The 15,960-nt window shown below is 38.7% G+C and overlaps 3 protein-coding genes across 3 annotated transcripts; all 3 read right to left on the bottom strand.

The window, feature by feature from the left end:
- Positions 1 to 1,258: 1,258 nt before the first annotated feature.
- LOC121522728 (gamma-crystallin M2-like) lies at positions 1,259 to 2,048 on the bottom strand. The gene is made up of 3 exons (XM_041807353.1): positions 2,040 to 2,048; positions 1,685 to 1,927; positions 1,259 to 1,531 (listed from the first exon to the last, which is right to left on the bottom strand). Exons 1-3 carry the CDS (start codon positions 2,046 to 2,048, stop codon positions 1,259 to 1,261), a joined length of 525 nt encoding a protein of 174 aa, XP_041663287.1.
- Positions 2,049 to 4,229: 2,181 nt separating this feature from the next.
- On the bottom strand, positions 4,230 to 5,183 carry LOC121522545 (gamma-crystallin M2-like). Its single transcript, XM_041807078.1, has 3 exons — positions 5,175 to 5,183; positions 4,816 to 5,058; positions 4,230 to 4,505 (listed from the first exon to the last, which is right to left on the bottom strand). Exons 1-3 carry the CDS (start codon positions 5,181 to 5,183, stop codon positions 4,230 to 4,232), a joined length of 528 nt encoding a protein of 175 aa, XP_041663012.1.
- Positions 5,184 to 8,760: 3,577 nt separating this feature from the next.
- LOC121522665 (gamma-crystallin S-1-like) lies at positions 8,761 to 10,165 on the bottom strand. The gene is made up of 3 exons (XM_041807245.1): positions 10,157 to 10,165; positions 9,724 to 9,966; positions 8,761 to 9,033 (listed from the first exon to the last, which is right to left on the bottom strand). The coding sequence occupies exons 1-3, from the start codon at positions 10,163 to 10,165 to the stop codon at positions 8,761 to 8,763; spliced, it is 525 nt and encodes a 174-aa protein (XP_041663179.1).
- Positions 10,166 to 15,960: the final 5,795 nt, after the last annotated feature.

Genomic DNA, 15,960 nt, shown 5'->3' with positions numbered 1-15,960 from the left:
CTACTAATTTTTTCATGTTTGATAAAATACTGGCCATAGGGTTAGCATTGTGAAAACCCTTAGACATGTGATTGTGCACTTTTGGCAAGCTTTACCACCTTCATGGCCCTCAAAAACATTATTACACAAGAGAAACGGACTCAAACTATTATAACACTCAGTTAGATTAATATTAAGGTATGCCCATATCGCCCAGATCTACCTGAATCTTACTTTTATTGAAATAAAAACAAGAAAAGGCCACATTTCGATTGATAAAGCCTGAGTAAAGTTTTTTTTTACATAATTTAACACAGAAATAAATAATATTTTTAGGGCCTCTGACAGCCATGGGCCCTTGGAATCATCCTAACTTCTCTCTCTCATTTGGCACTCCTGAGAACCAGACAAGGCCAATTGCTTGACGGTTTTATCGTCCTTTAGTCAATCTCTCTTCTGCTTATAATGGCCTTGTATTCTGTCCAGATTTCTTCCTTAATTGATCTGACATAATTATTAATGAGGGTTGCCCCCTTAATTATTTCTCAAGTGTAGATAAAGGTTGATTAAATAAATGATTTGCTGAAATATATACTTCGTTTTAGACAGCATGTGATGGTGTTGATATTTTTTATTTGCTCTTGCATAGCCCCTGGTAAAACTTTATCTGTTTCTTTAATAGTGTTATAGATAGCTAAAATTAAAGTTTCTCCATTAATGTAAAAAGCACTAAGATATGTTTTAAGTCAATGAATACAGATTTTTGAGTATTTTTCATGTGCTTTAATAAGGAATTATTATGGACTTTCAATCACCAATTAATTATCAGATGATATTTAGTTATGGTCGAATCTGAGCTATTTATTCAAGGATTTATATTTGTGTATTTCTTGTATTTGTTTCCTTGAAGTTTGTCAAAGAAGAGCTGAAAACACAGTAGAAAGGTTTGCCCATTTAATGGGTAGTTTATTTGCCTTGAAGCATGCTGCATACAGTTAAAAATGGCTGCTCACCCCTCTTGGTCCATGTAATGAAGGAGTAAGCACAATAAGTAAATCTTCAACCTTTTCTTCACAATCGAAAAAGGTTAAAAACAAAAGATCTGTCAATCACACAGTGAAGAGTGCTGTCAGCCCTCCATGAATCTATCTGGCAAGAAGACAAATCAAACTCAGTCTTTGACAGATCAATGAAAACACGTGCCAAAAGAAGGTTAAAAATTCAACATCTTTTAATAAACAAAGTGTCTGATATTTACAGGAAAGCGTGTGATGGATGGCTAAAATTCGGTGACCCTCCTGAAGGAGCCGACGATGGCGCAAGTAGCGCACCAGTCGCGGTACCTCCTGTACTCCCCGGACCTCAGGAAGTACTGCCGGCCTCTGTAGTTGGGGTACTCGTAGAAGATCCAGTAGCCGTTCATGACATTACAGGAGTACACGTGGCGGTGGTGGAAACGGTCGGACACACAGGGACAGTCATCCACAAACTCCATCATGTGACCGCTGAAGTCAGGCTTCTCGTAGATACGCAATCTGTAGGAGCCTCGATACTAGGGGACAGAGGAAAGGAGCGTTTTAGTGTCATAAATCTAAAAATAAGTCAAACTTTAGAGCTAAAATGTCAGAATATGTTGAGTAGACAGTTTCAAATCACACTTGTGATGTTTTTTGCTCTTATTCAGTGCCTCTACTTCTCTACTCACCACTGGAATCATCCTACACGAGCGGATACAGCTGCTGAACCCCATCCACCTCTGGTAGTCCGGGTACTCTCCTCTCCTCATGAAGTACTGGTGGCCCATGAAGTTGGGTCGCTCATAGATCATGAAGCAGCCACTCTCCACCTTGATGGAGTTGCAGCGGCTGAAGTACGAGTGAAGGTCCGTGCAGTCGTTGCTGCACTCATAGCTTCGACCCTGGAAGTTCTTGTCCTCGTAAAAGATAATCTATTGGAGCATTAAAGTCAAATTTAGCTCCAAAATTCAACATTAAAACACACTTAGAGTGAAGTCTGACCAACTTAAACTGTGTATGTAAGAGAGGAGAAACAGTACTCACCTTGCCCATGGTCTCTCCGTTGGAGAGATTCCCCATGTTTTCAGGGCTTTTTATACTGCCTCTCCACAAACAAAGTATTGTTATTTAAATCCTCTGGTAGTTATAACTGAAGGCTACTGGCACATGTTTACCTTTTTGTTGTGAGCCCAACATTGGGACAGAAATATGGATTTGTATTTGAAAAAAAGAGGGGGATAAATAATTAAGCGGTTTGGTGTTTTGACTTGCATGGACAAAGGAAAAGACTAGTATGGTATCCACACGTCCAGCGGACAATGGCTGCAGAACAATATGGAACAGCCCTTTGCCATTAAATATGTTGCATGACAGAGCAGGGAGGCATTCAGTCTCGCTAATGCTCTATCTGAGCAGCTCCATGTATGCTAATAAGTGAGAGCAGACCATCCTATGAGTTCGTATGCCACTCTGGATGTAAAGCTTTTATTTGGTTCTTGTCATTTATTGTAGATTTCTTGAATGTTTCATTTGTAAGGCCATATTTTCCCCCAGTTTCTGGTTGTTTTTGCTCAACTACAGTTTCTGTTGGTTTGGTCCAGTGGACTACAACTCCCATCGTGTATCACAGCCATGTTGGGGGACTCTCCTGATTGTACACAGAAAAACTGAGCAGGGTATCTTCATGTGAAGAAAATAATGGGGTTTTTTTTAATTGAGTTTCTGGCATTTTTGTTGTTCTGTTTGTTCAATTTGAGGTGTTCACATGCATATATTTGCTGTTGTGGTTGGCATTAGATAACATGGTGCAATCAAAGATGCACGATTATATGTAACAGTAATATTTAAAAAAACAAAGATGTATAAAAATAAATGTAGTATGTGAGATTTGATGGGATTTTAACCACAAATACTTTGATCTGAGTTAAATCTGCACAGGCTGATGCAAGGATTCCCATATTTTTGCATATGAATGAACACTTTCTGTATTAAAACTTGTAAAAATCTTTATTTATAAGCTCGTATCTTTATTTTTAATGTTTTTTTTGGCATGCATTTATAGGTTAGGGCTTAAATTTGTTAAATGCAATTCAATGAAAGTCATAAAATCACTACAAGGAGGATTCTGTTTGTGCTAAATGCATTGAGTCTGATTTTGATGGGGTTTTTTATTTCTGTGTAATATTATTTTAATTCTAATTATTTAACCAGGAAAATCTAATTGAGATTAAAAATATATTTTTCAAGAAAGTCATCAGTAGAGTTTCAGACTAACAAATCCAGTCATGGACAGCAACATATACAAGATATTTAATCTAAATGCATTGAGATGCAAATCTGAAAAAAAAAAACATTAACAAAAAGAGTTAATATTATAAAATAAAATCATTTTTTATACCGTTTGATATCATTTTGCAATTGAAAAACCATAAGCAGAGAAAATGTTGGGAAACTTTATTATTCATGTAACCTTAAAACTTTTCTTTCTTGAAAGCAATGCTTTGGAAAATTCATCTTTATTGCAGAAAAAAATGGTAAATTTAGCCCAATTTACCCCAGTTTTATATGGTATACACTCATGATTCAGACTTATTATTTCATTTCATTTTTCATTTTTCTGAAAAGTTGCATTTATTAGAAAATGTTGTTACCTATTTTTTACATCTGTATTTGTGATCATGCGTGATCACTGCCAACCTGGATTCATCATGATCATTTCCTGTATGTCTCATTTGTTGCTGCTCTTTTCTTTTGTTTCAGTCCAGAATCTAACGGTTGTGACATTCAGCTGACTCCCTCCACTCTGTACTGCTGCTCACTACATGCTGTCTTTGTTTTTTTCTCTAATCATATGGATAAATTCTGCCAGCTAGACAGGGGACCTGATTTGAAGGGGGGGCAACTCTGGCATTGTTTGGCACGGTGTGCCAAAGCAGGGGGTGATTAGACAAGCTTACCAGAAAAGTATGACGGCGGGAAATGTGTCCCCTGCGGTTACCAAACTCATGGTTTCACTCTTATGAAAGATTTCTGTCTGAATTTTAAAGCATGTAAAAAAATTTAATATGCTAAAAAAAAAATGTAGTTTTATGAATTTTAGTGGCATTAAGGCAACAAAAAAGCTGAAAGCTGGAAGGTGCACAGAAAAAGACACAAAAATGTTTATGAAGCAGTTATATTTATTGATAAATCAGACATAAACTCTTAGAAAGATTCATTTTAGTGACACTCGGTTTAGTTGTAATCCGTGATTCTTCTGAGGGAGCCGATTTTGGGGCTGGTTCCTCCCCAGTCACTGTATTTCCTGTACTCCCCTGGCTTCAGGTAGTACATACGACCCTTGTAGTTGGGTTGTTCGTACAGCAGCCAGTGGCCATCCATTACGTTACAGGAGTTGAAGTCAGACGTGTTGAGGTGGTCCTGGATGTTTGGGCAGTCGTCCACCAGTTCGTGCATCTGACCGGCCATGTCGGGGCGTTCGTAAAGCCTCATCCTGTAGGAACCTCGGTGCTGGAACAGGATGGAAAACTGTTAAAAAGAAACCTGAATGTTTGTCTCTTTATGCAGTGAAATTTTCACACCAATATCAACTCACAGAATGATTGACATGCAGTCAAAACATGCATTTTGCACAAAACAAGACCTACCAGGGAGCTTGTTAAGCTTGCTCAAAGTCCTCTAAAGCCTCCTTGTTTGACTCAACCCTCAGCTTTTTGGTGCATTTTCCCCCACTCTGGCTATCCCTGGAAATATCTAGACCTGTTCCCTTGCGGATAACAGTAAACGCCAATTAAATAACCCTAAAAAGAAAGGACAATACCTGTGGGATCAGCTTGCAGGATCGTACACAGTCGCTGATTCCAATCACACGCTGGTTATCCGAGTAATCCCCTCTCCGCAGGTAGTACTGGTTGCCCATGAAGTTGGGCCTCTCATAGATTATGAAGGAGCCGCTCTCCACTCTGATGGAGTTGCATCTGTTGAAGTATGAGTGGAGGTCAGCACAGTCGCTGTTGCACTCATGAGAGCGCCCTTGGAAGTTTCTGTCTTCATAAAATATTATCTGGCAAAGCAATGGTTTACAGAGAGAAAGGGAATCAACTCCTTGGAAGTGTTACAAAACATGTAAATGTGCCTAAAATCACTGCAGAAATAAAAGGAACATTTATTTCCCTTTACCTTTCCCATGGTTGTGCTTGCATCAGGCTGTATTAGTGCTCTGAACTGTCCCCGAGCCAAGCTGCTGTGCTTTATAAAAAAAAAGACAGAAAAGACTCCCATGTGATTGCACAGCATAAAGTATTGTCATTTAAATTCATCCTGCACAGTGATGATGGATCGGGACGCTGGTGTCTGTGTCTGGGTGGGTGTGACATCTGTTTATGTATAGATGAGTCCCGATGTGTGATGAGTTATTGTTCTTTCCTCCACGTTCATCACAATCTAGCCCCAGAAAATGCCATCCAACAATACACTGATGATGAGAGTGTGTACCATGAGACATCAGCAGGATTAAATTTATATTTATTAGGGCTGACACGTCAATGTCTGCACAGTCCATCAGGTAAAGAGATTTATTTCTTTAATCCTGAATAAACATAGTTTCTGAGGTGGAATACAATGATGAATATTACTTTATGTTAATGATTTACACAGAGCAAACTTACTCCCGCTTTCCCTAAGGTTACAGTTTTCACAAATCATAGTGGGTTCTTCAATATCCTCCTGACATTTGAGTAAACTATCAAGACTTTTGCAAGATTAACAGTAACTTTACCACTAGAGCTTACAAACCATTTAAGATTTAGTCCCAGTTAATTGCAATTAATTTCATTTTGTTGCATTTTCAAAATCTACTGTTTTGCATTTGAAATTTGTTTTGGCTTAGGATGCTTGCTCTGTCTTAAAATGTGAATAATTGACTTTATAAAATAAGGAACTTCAGGCCGGTAAAAAAAATTGAGATGAACTTAAAAATGGCCAAAAAAAAACTTGTTATGGATTAATAATGAAATAAAATAACAGTAAAAAGGTAAATGTTTGATAACAGATGCATTAATTGGTATGAGATTAAGGTTCATAACAAGTGCATACATTTTTAAATTGCATGCTTTATTGTCCCTTTCTTTGTTTAACCAAATCAACGTCTTTCTGCAGCCACAGTGATGTAAATTAAGTCCACCACTGCTCCTTATTGTCTCATTTCATTCTAAAAACTCAGACAGCTCAGTGGACAAGTTAAGTCACCTGCACCTTGTGACATCAAACATTTACCTTTTATACACTGAACTCTACATGTTTTGCTTTAATTGGCTATCAGTTGCATGATCTTTTTACCTAATTGTAAAGCTATTGTCATAACTTTAGATACATAAAAAGTTCCTTATTTCCTTTCAAAATAAAAGCTTTTTTAGTGCAAGGTGGACACACAGTACTTGTTCCTGTAGACGGTACAAATTTCAAAGTTAATGCATAACAAATAAAGTTTAATGAGAAAATCTCGTACCTTAATAGTTAATCTTAACTGGGTTATCAACTTAGAGAAAGCAGTTAAATTTTGACTCCTAAAAAGCAAAAGTGCTGTCACGTTAACAGGGGATCATTGGACATCAGTGAGTCATTTTGTACATGCACTCCTACATTGTTCCTAATGTATAACAGTGTCTCTGAAGCATGCCACACGCATTAAGATTTTTAAAATCTTAACAGATTTTTCCAATGTGTGACATCCCACACATGGTGGCAAATAATCACTTCCAGTTTTGTTTGTAAAGTGTTGGATGTTGTCCGAGAGGATCAACTCAGCACACACCAACAGATTCTGTTCACTGACTACCAGAGTCTCGGCCTAGTCTTGTCTCTCAAGACATCAAATCTCATTCGGTCAAACGAGAATTTAGAGCGAAGAAGCCACTGTTGGTAGCCTTTAGCTACATGTTAAGTCTATTATAGTTGCCATTTCAATCCAGCTCCCTCCCTTGGCTGTTCGTCCGTGGTATGTTTTACCATACATGTGAAATACTTGTTTAGACGTGTATCAGTGTAGCACTGATGTAGCACTGCATCACTCGTTCTGTCATCTAAACCTTGAGATATCAAAGATTTACCTTTTCACTGTTGCCTTATTTTCTTTTCAGTCTATAAGGAGTTCATTTTTTCCTTTTTTGAGAATAAAACAAAATGTGTAATAAAAATCCAAAATGAAACAAAAACAGTTTCAAATGCAAAATAGGGGAGTTTTAAAAGGCTACATAAGGGGGATTAAACATGACTACAAAAACTGCAGAACTACTGATCACTAATTTGACTATCAACTACAGAAACTTTGAGTTTAAGAACAATTAAAAGCTTTAATCGTTTGATAGCTCTATTGATAACACAAGGTATGGGATGACTTTTGACTTATCCACTGAGCTGTCTGTGAATGTTTGAAGTGAAATGTCTTCAAATAAAGGTAATTGACTTCCTGTTTTTATTTTGAATTGAAATAAGGAGCACCAGGTCAATTAACCTGAGTCCTATTTCTGCATTTCTTGGTTTGAAAATTACCCTTCGGATGGAATTCTTTGGGAATTGCTCCAGTAGACTGCTACAGACTGCAACACCTTTATCTTTAGTGGTGGTTTAATAGCCAATGGATTTCAGCTTGTATAGGGTTCTATAGTCTTCTTAGTATACAAAGTGCTTTTTACACTGCAGGCCAGACTTAAGCTGGAGTTACACTTGCCTGCCATGCTTCTGCAGTATTGGTTTGACAAGTTGGCTGTGCAAATCCTCAAAATTTAATTCAATATGGATGCAAGATGCAGTATACACACAGTTATGTGCAAAAGTTCTGGCAAGTAGGGTGCTAAGGATTCCCACAGAGCCCAATGTGTCAAAGCCCAGGGCTGGGTGAAGGGGGGGTGTTGACACATACATGTGTTACTCTGCAGCCAAGGTCAAGCTTAATGGCATTCTTTTTGTCCGAGTCTTTCCCCCAGGGGATAGGCCTAGAGCCTGCTGGTGGTTTTCAGGCCCTCGGAACATCTCCAATATGATCAGGGACCTGTGGTAACCCTTTTACTCGCTCAGACAGTACCCTGGGCTGTTCTTAGTCCACACATCCACCCCTTACTCCACCCTTACTCATGCACTGTATAGTGCTGTATGTAGAGGTATTGTGGAGGCAGAGGATGTGTGACAGCAAACACTAATGATTCTCCATGCTGGTATAAAAAGCCACTGGAAAGAGTCAATGGAGCCTGGAGTCTTTGAAGAAGGCAGCTGTGACCGATTGAAGGAAAAACAACTTAAAAGTTTTGATCTTTTCTATTATGCTGTAAAACTCTAAAAACAGCCAGTCACCTATCCACTTTTTGTGCACTTTTGGTGGGCACAGGGAAGATGTTGCAGCTATTGCATCCACATTGCAGCTGTTGGTTGAAGCAATCTACTGAAGCAACAGTCTCTCTTCCAAGTCCATTCTTTATCTAAGGAATTAATCTTTTTTTATTGCAAGAAATATTTTTGAAATCTCTTCGGAAAAACAAAGATTTTTTCTGAAACTGTTTTTCTGTTTTTCATGTTTCTCTGTCTTTTATTTAGTTTTAACACTAAACATGCCTTATTGTTTGAAATGTGCTATTAGGAGGAAAATGATGATGATAATTATCCAGAACAGAGTTTGTTTCTTAGCCTCTTGCACAGTTTGTCATACTTTTTACAGTCTTTTGGCTATCATCCAAGCATGACGTCTTTCCAGAAACCTCCAAGTAGCTCTAGATCAATACTCCATGATTCGTCTGATGGAGCCGACCCTGGCGCTCCTGCCACCCCACTCGCTAAACCTCTTGTACTCTCCAGGTCTGATCAGGTACATCCTGCCCCGGTAGTTGGGGTGCTCATAGAAGAGCCAGTTGCCTTCAGTGACGTTGCAGGAGAAGATGTCACTGACGTGGAAGCGGTCCATGACACTGGGACAGTCCTCCATCAGGTCCATCATCTGACCACCAAACTCGATCCGCTCATAGAGTCGCATGTTGAACGAGCCAGAATGCTGATTCTAAAGAAGAGAGGGGGAACATTCAGTAAAGTGCCTCAAAGCAGTGTTGTGTTTAAGTAGAACAGCCAGCCTGCCATTGGAGCTTGTAGACAAAAAGCTATACAGATTTAAGCTTTTGGTTGTTTTAACAACACTAAAACTCCTGAAAGAAGAATCACTAGTTTCTTTTTGGAACCAGACCATCACATTTTGAACATCATGGACACCCCAGTATAGGTGGCAGTAAGGCTAAAAACAAGATTAGAAAGTGCTGATAGTAGACAAGCAGGGCAGTCTGATTTGACATCACTCTCTTAGTTGAAAGTTGTTGAACTCTTAGAACAACCTGCTATTTTAAGGTAGAAGAGTTTGATACTTTTGATCTACAGCACATTTATTACACTACTAAAAATATTAGAATGCTAAATTAGAAAGCTAAATTATGTTATATATTGTTTTATAAAGTAGAAAAGCAGAATGACTACATTTTGTGCAGGATTATTTTTGGATGGATAAAATCACAAACAAATCAACAAAAGCAACATTTGTACTTGAATAACCATTATTTTATCTTACTAAATGGCTTATACATAATTTTAGAATGGATCTATGATGCTTTTGTTGAGGAGCTGGTTCAGGGTTAGGTTGAATAACCCTAATCCTGATGATAATCCTGAGCCCCTAGCCTCAAACACAGTAACTCACCGCACAGATTTGTCGACAGGAGCTGACAGAGTCATTGACTCCAGTCCAGGTGCTGAAGTCAGGATAGTCTCCTTTCTTCAGGAAGTACTGGTTTCCAGTGAAGTCTGGTTTTTCATAGATCATGAAGCTGCCGCTCTCCACACGGATGGAGTTACAGTGGGTCAGTTCACACGTCAGGTTGGCACAGTCATGGCTGCACTCGAAATGGCGTCCAGAGAAGTTCTTGTCCTCATAGAAGATGATCTAGACATTGAAGTAAAAATGTTATTTTCATTGATAATAGAGTAAAATGTGCGATACTGAGGTCAGACTACACATTATAAGCACAGTAATGCCTGATCTTTTAATATTGTCTGGTGTGTCACAGTAGGCAAGAACCAAGGCCACATCTGAGATGCCATTTATAACGACTTTTATGATTTGTTCAACTGACTTTGTCCATTGAGAGCACAGATTGCCCTAGATGTGCATAAGTCACAAGCATAAATAGATCAAATGGCAAAGTGAGAGGCTTGATAAAGTTGGTGCTGTGAGATGGGCTATGAGAAAGAGAAAAAGTCTGTAGAGCTCTGACAACATCCCTGCACATATGACATGTTGACGAGGGACTGAACTTTAGAAGTTAGTGGATTTCCAGATTCCATGTCCGTCATCAGGGAAATCAGTCTTGTAAAGCATCAAGCTGATACGCATGTTCTTGGTCAGAGAATAACCAGATCACATTTACTCCCCAGGGTGGTGGCACACACCTACTACATGATTTGCCCATAATGAATATGATATAACATTCATCCAGTCATAAGTTGTTTTTTTTGGGGTGGTAGGTTCTGCCTTTCCCAAACATTGTCCTTAGCAGTGGTTCTCAACTGGTGAGGCATCAGGATCCAACAGCTCTTCCTGAAGAGAAACAACTGCCAATCACTTAAATCCATGTAAGGTGCAGTATGTGGGATATTTTGGAGAATATTGTGTAACTAACTTTATGAAAATAGTCAGTATTAAGTAAAATCACAGTATTTATAAGTATGTATAATTTTGTGTTTAATCATATGAATATGAAGATATTTTTGATTTATTGACTTAGAATAAGCCTTTTAATCAAATACAAGGAAAGTCTCCTGCCACAAACTGCACCACCGTGTTTTTACTGTAGGTTCTTTGCAAATGACAGGGATGACAGAGAACTCCAGATGGGGGCCGGGACTTGATATCTGCACAAAGAAGCTCTGTCAAAATTCCAATGTTTTGTTCCATTTATGACTGTGCCAACTAGTCAAAGTGCAAAAAAAGAATCCATATTGAGCTACTTTTAAGTCACTAAAGTAGTGACGCATTCAGGCAAAAAACGGTTCAAAAAGTTCATGGAGGCATGGATAAAAAGCCTTGGTCTAAAGCGCTGACTAGCAGTGTCGTGTATGATCTGTTTCCACCAGAAAGCCCTGCTTAGTACAGTCTGTCACAGAGGCACACTTAACCCTGATCTTGCTTGTGTTTCCACAGCTGATGTCCATCAAGCCTTCTGTCCAAGTTATGACAAGAAATCCATCTCTTTTCAGAGACCTGTAAAATGGCCTGGTTGTTTGGCTCCTACTGCTCTTCATATGGTACAAGTTTGGCTTTTTAAATGTGGATTGAATGACAACAGAAACGGAGAAAAGGAGACTGGATCTCAAACTAGCTAGCTCCCTTGGTTCTGTTTTGGAGAACAGGCTTGTTCATGAACAGCACGTCATTATTCAGATTATTTCCCATTTCCATTAGAAGCATGTTTATGACAAAACAAGGATGAAAAGCTGTTAAAGAGCCTCAGGAACCTGCAGACAAACCCATACAGAACCCATATTTGCAGCCCACAAGTAACCCATTTGGGACCCACATGGACAGGCTGGCTGGGTTGTTCTTCGTTCTCATTCATTTCTAAACATAATTCTTCACTTCCTGCCCCCGTTTAACATTTTCATATCATCAGGATCACATGCTGCAAACAACCTCTACCACAGAAACAACAGTTGCCTTTTATTTTTTGTATGTTTAATATTCCACTGGTTTGTCACTTTTGCCACCATAAATGAGTGATTCAGCCTAGAATGTGATTGTTAGATGCCCCTAATATTTCCAATTTTACACACTGTAACTTTTAGGGAAAACATGCACATACACTATATGGACAAAAGTATTCATCCACACCTGTTGATTATTGAATTCAGGTGTGTCAATCAGACCTGTTGCCACAGGTGTATTAAAACAATCACCTAGCCATGTAGTCCTAATCTGAAAACATTTTTGATCCTGAATGAGTCATTCTGAAGAGCTCGGTGACTTCAAGTGTGGTACAGTGATGGATGCCACCTTTGCAATAAGATGATGAAATTTCATCGCTGCTGGATATTCAATAATCAACTATAAGATATATTATTAGAAAGTGGAAGCATTCAGGAACAACAGCAACTCAGCCACAAAGCGGAGGACCACATAAATTCACAGAGCAGGGTCAACAACCACTAAGATGCATGGTGCGTAAAAGTGACCAACCCTCTGCTGATCGCTGAAGAGTTCTGAACTTCCTGGCATAAATGTATGTGCTAAAACTGTGCAGTGGGAGCTTCACGAATGGGTTTCCATGGCTGAGCAGCTGCATACAAGCCTCACATCATCAAGTTCAGTACCAAGCATCAGATGAAGAGGTGTAAGCCAACCGACACTGGACCGTGGAGCAGTGGAAACGTGTTCTGTGGAATGACCAATTACGCTTCTCTGTTTGGCCGTCAGTCTGAGTTTGGCAGATGCTGGGAGAACGTTACCTGCCTGACTGCATTGTGCCAACTGCGAAGTTTGGTGGAGGAGGGATAATGTTATGGGGCTGTTTTTCAGGGTTTGGGCTAGGCCCCTTATCTCCAGTGAAGGTCAATTAATGCTTAGCATACCAAGACATTTTGGACAAAGCTATGCCTCCAACTGTGTGGCAACAGTTTGGGGAAGGTCCTTTTCTATTCCAACATGACTGTGCCCCAGTGCACAAAGAAGGACTACAAAGATATGGTTTGATGAGTTCAATGTGGGAGAACTAGACTGGCCTGCACAGAGCTCTGATCTCAACCCTATCGAGCACCTTTGGGATGAACTGTAGCAGAGATTGTGAGCCAGGACTTCCGGTCCAACATCAGTGCCAAACATCATAAATGCTCTACAGAATGAATAGACATAAATTCCAACAGAAAAACTCCAAAGTCTTGTGGAAAGCCTTCCAAGTAAAGTGGAAGCTGTTTTAGCTGCAAAAGGGGGACACCTCCATATTAAAGTACATGGATTTGAATACAATGTCATTACAGTCCCTGTTGGTTGGTCATCCAAAAACTTTTATGAAGCGTATGACCGGACAAAGAGACAGATTAAAACAAGCAGGGCATGCAAACATCAGAGTTAATAAATTAGTTTGAGAAAAAGCCCAAAATTTTGTCATCAACGCAAGAGAAACTAAAGATAAAAAGTATGGCTGTACTGTATGTCAACTATAGGCTTCCATAGATCATATACTTTTCCACATTTTTATTTCCTGGTTCACTTTTGGGTCCTTTTGCAAACCACTAGTCTATGGTTCATATCAGCTTAGGGATGATCACAGCAGACCAAAAAGGAGAAATACTGGCAAGAAACAGTTGAAAAATCCACTTTCTCTGGGTGTTGCCCAGACTTTTCCCCTCACTGTTCCAACATCATCACATCTGTCATTACTGTAGCTCACATCACAGCATGAATTTACATCTCTGTAATCATCTAATCCAACAATAAGCATCGAAACAGACAAAACAATCATGTAATCCAACCTCAGCATGAGAAAAAGCACTTCAAATACAGGTTTTAAATCCATGTTATCGACTTTGAATTTGAAAATAGCCTCTAATTTATTCAGAAACAGTACCCAACTGTGCTCTACTGTCCCCCCTATGTGTGCTGTGAGCTGTGCTGTTTACCTTCCCCATGTCAGCCGCTGTCTCTGCCCGTGCCTTGTCCTGTGTGATCCATGCAGCTCTTTGAAGACTCCCACCTGTCACATATATACTGAATGTGAAATGCAGACTCTGCATGTGTCATTCATATTGTAATAGTCAGGAATCTTTGGCATTTGTACTGCCGTGTTGTCCTGAAGAGATGTTTAGGAGTAATGTTTGTACAGGTGAGAGCTGACGGGTTTTTAGTCATCCCTCTGTTCTGTTTGAATGGACAGTATTTTCTCCACAGCACTGAAAGTTTTCTAGTTTGTGCTGTCATTCTAGCCCTTTATTTTGGATTATTTCCATCATTCATAGAGGTATGAATATGTGTTTTTGTTCACTCTTGAGCTTTAAAGTTTCTATACTTTAATTTAACCTCACTGCATTAACATCAGATGACCGCTTTGGTCTTTTTTCTCTGAATTCTCGTTGGTTAAAAACATAAAATAACCTCTTTATGTCTCTTTATTTGTTTAAAATGTCTTTAAAAGTGTTTTAACAGTCCACTGTCAATTTAAGAAGATTTTTTTTTAAATCATACTCTAAGATGGTTTGTGTAAAAGTGTGAAACTACAAAATGTAAATGCGCCTTTAGTATTTTTAATAAGAATTTCATGCTGATCAGATCTCGTTATCAGTAATGTAACTCTCTGACACTGCCATCTGGTGGAGAAGTTCATGCAAGCACAGCTTTTTTAGAAATGCTTTTATGTGGAGACCATACTCTGGACATTAAATCAAGATGGGAATCAGAGGGCAACATCATGATAACAGTGGAGGAATGGGTCAGAATCTGCAGACAGCAACGGTTGATAACAAGCTCTCCTTCATGGAGGGAATACAGCTGGAAGAACGTGACCCGTTTCTTTTGTACCCCAGCACAGAAAACTAAGTACTCTAATCAGACTACTTGCTGGAGGTCCTGTGGAAGTACTATAGCAAACCATTTTCACATCTTTTGGGATTGCCCCTCTGTGGCTCCATTTTGGAGATGTGTCCATGGGGTCCTGGAGGCCGTTTTTTGCTTTAAAATCTGCTTTAACTTTAAAACCATGTACCTCAACGACTTAGAAGAGCTTAAATGTGCAAACAGAGACAAATGTTTATTGAGACTATTGTTAGTAGCAAGCAAGGAGGCTCTGACCAGAAAATGGCTGAAAAGAGACATACCTATTTTAAATGACTGGATTGATGTTGTTTACAGTATATACGTTATGGAAAGGATCACATTTAAAATGAGATGTAAAATTGATATCTTTGCTGAAATCTGGTCAAAATGGATCGCCTACATTTTAACCGTAAGGCCTGATTTTGTATAGCAACAATATGCCCCCTATGGGGGGCATATCTTCAATTTTTATTGCAAACGAGGGAACTAATTTGGTTATATGTTCATGTTGTCATTTGTGTAATCTAAATGTTACTTGAGAGTTGGATCCTCCCCCTGCTGTTTTTTTTTTTTGTTTGTTTGTTTTATTATTGTTTTGTTTTATTATTGTTTGTATCAAAAACAACAATAAAAAGTAAATTTTAAAAAAAAAAAGAAATGCTTTTATGTGCATTTGTATGAAGAGCTAAATTAAATCCGTCCTACAATAAAAGTCCAGGTTTAAGACAAATGTAGGTGGTCACCTAAGGCCCCATTCTCCAAAAAGGCTAAAGCTTTAGTTGATTTAAGACAGAATCAAATATCAGGATCATTATCTGAAATTACTGCAGTGACTAAGACATCTATGTTGGTATATATAGGTGACCAAAATTGGAAAAACAGCATTCTGAAAAGTCTGATTTTTCAGGAAAGTCCATGTAAAGGATCCCTGGATCCATCAGCAAGGTCCAAGATCATTAAGAGATCCTAAATGTCTTCATATCAATCAAAAGAGTTAAGCAGATCCTTACAGATCTACTGAAACAATAAAATATACAAAATGCAATTTATGCAAATATAACACATTTGTGATTAGGAACAGAAGAAAAAATGTTGACACAGAAAGTCCTAGCAGGCCCAGAGACATGTTAAACTATAGATGTGATGAGATCTGATGCTGTTTTAAAGAGCAGAGGAGCAAGCTCTCTTAGGTATTTAGGTAAATACAGCATTTATAATTTAGATGTTATGTTCTGTGGTTCTCTGACTTTATTACCCAAAAAGAGACACTTTAAAATATTTTTTTTTCTTGTTTAAATTGATTTTAGCTAAATGGAGGAGGGCCTCGTGCTGGTCTTTGCCTGGGGCCTCCAATCC

The sequence above is a fragment of the Cheilinus undulatus genome, linkage group 15 (genome assembly GCF_018320785.1).
Source record: "Cheilinus undulatus linkage group 15, ASM1832078v1, whole genome shotgun sequence".
NCBI lineage: Eukaryota > Metazoa > Chordata > Actinopteri > Labriformes > Labridae > Cheilinus > Cheilinus undulatus.
Note: the sequence above shows the minus strand (reverse complement) of the source record. Positions and strands in the feature narration are given on the sequence as shown.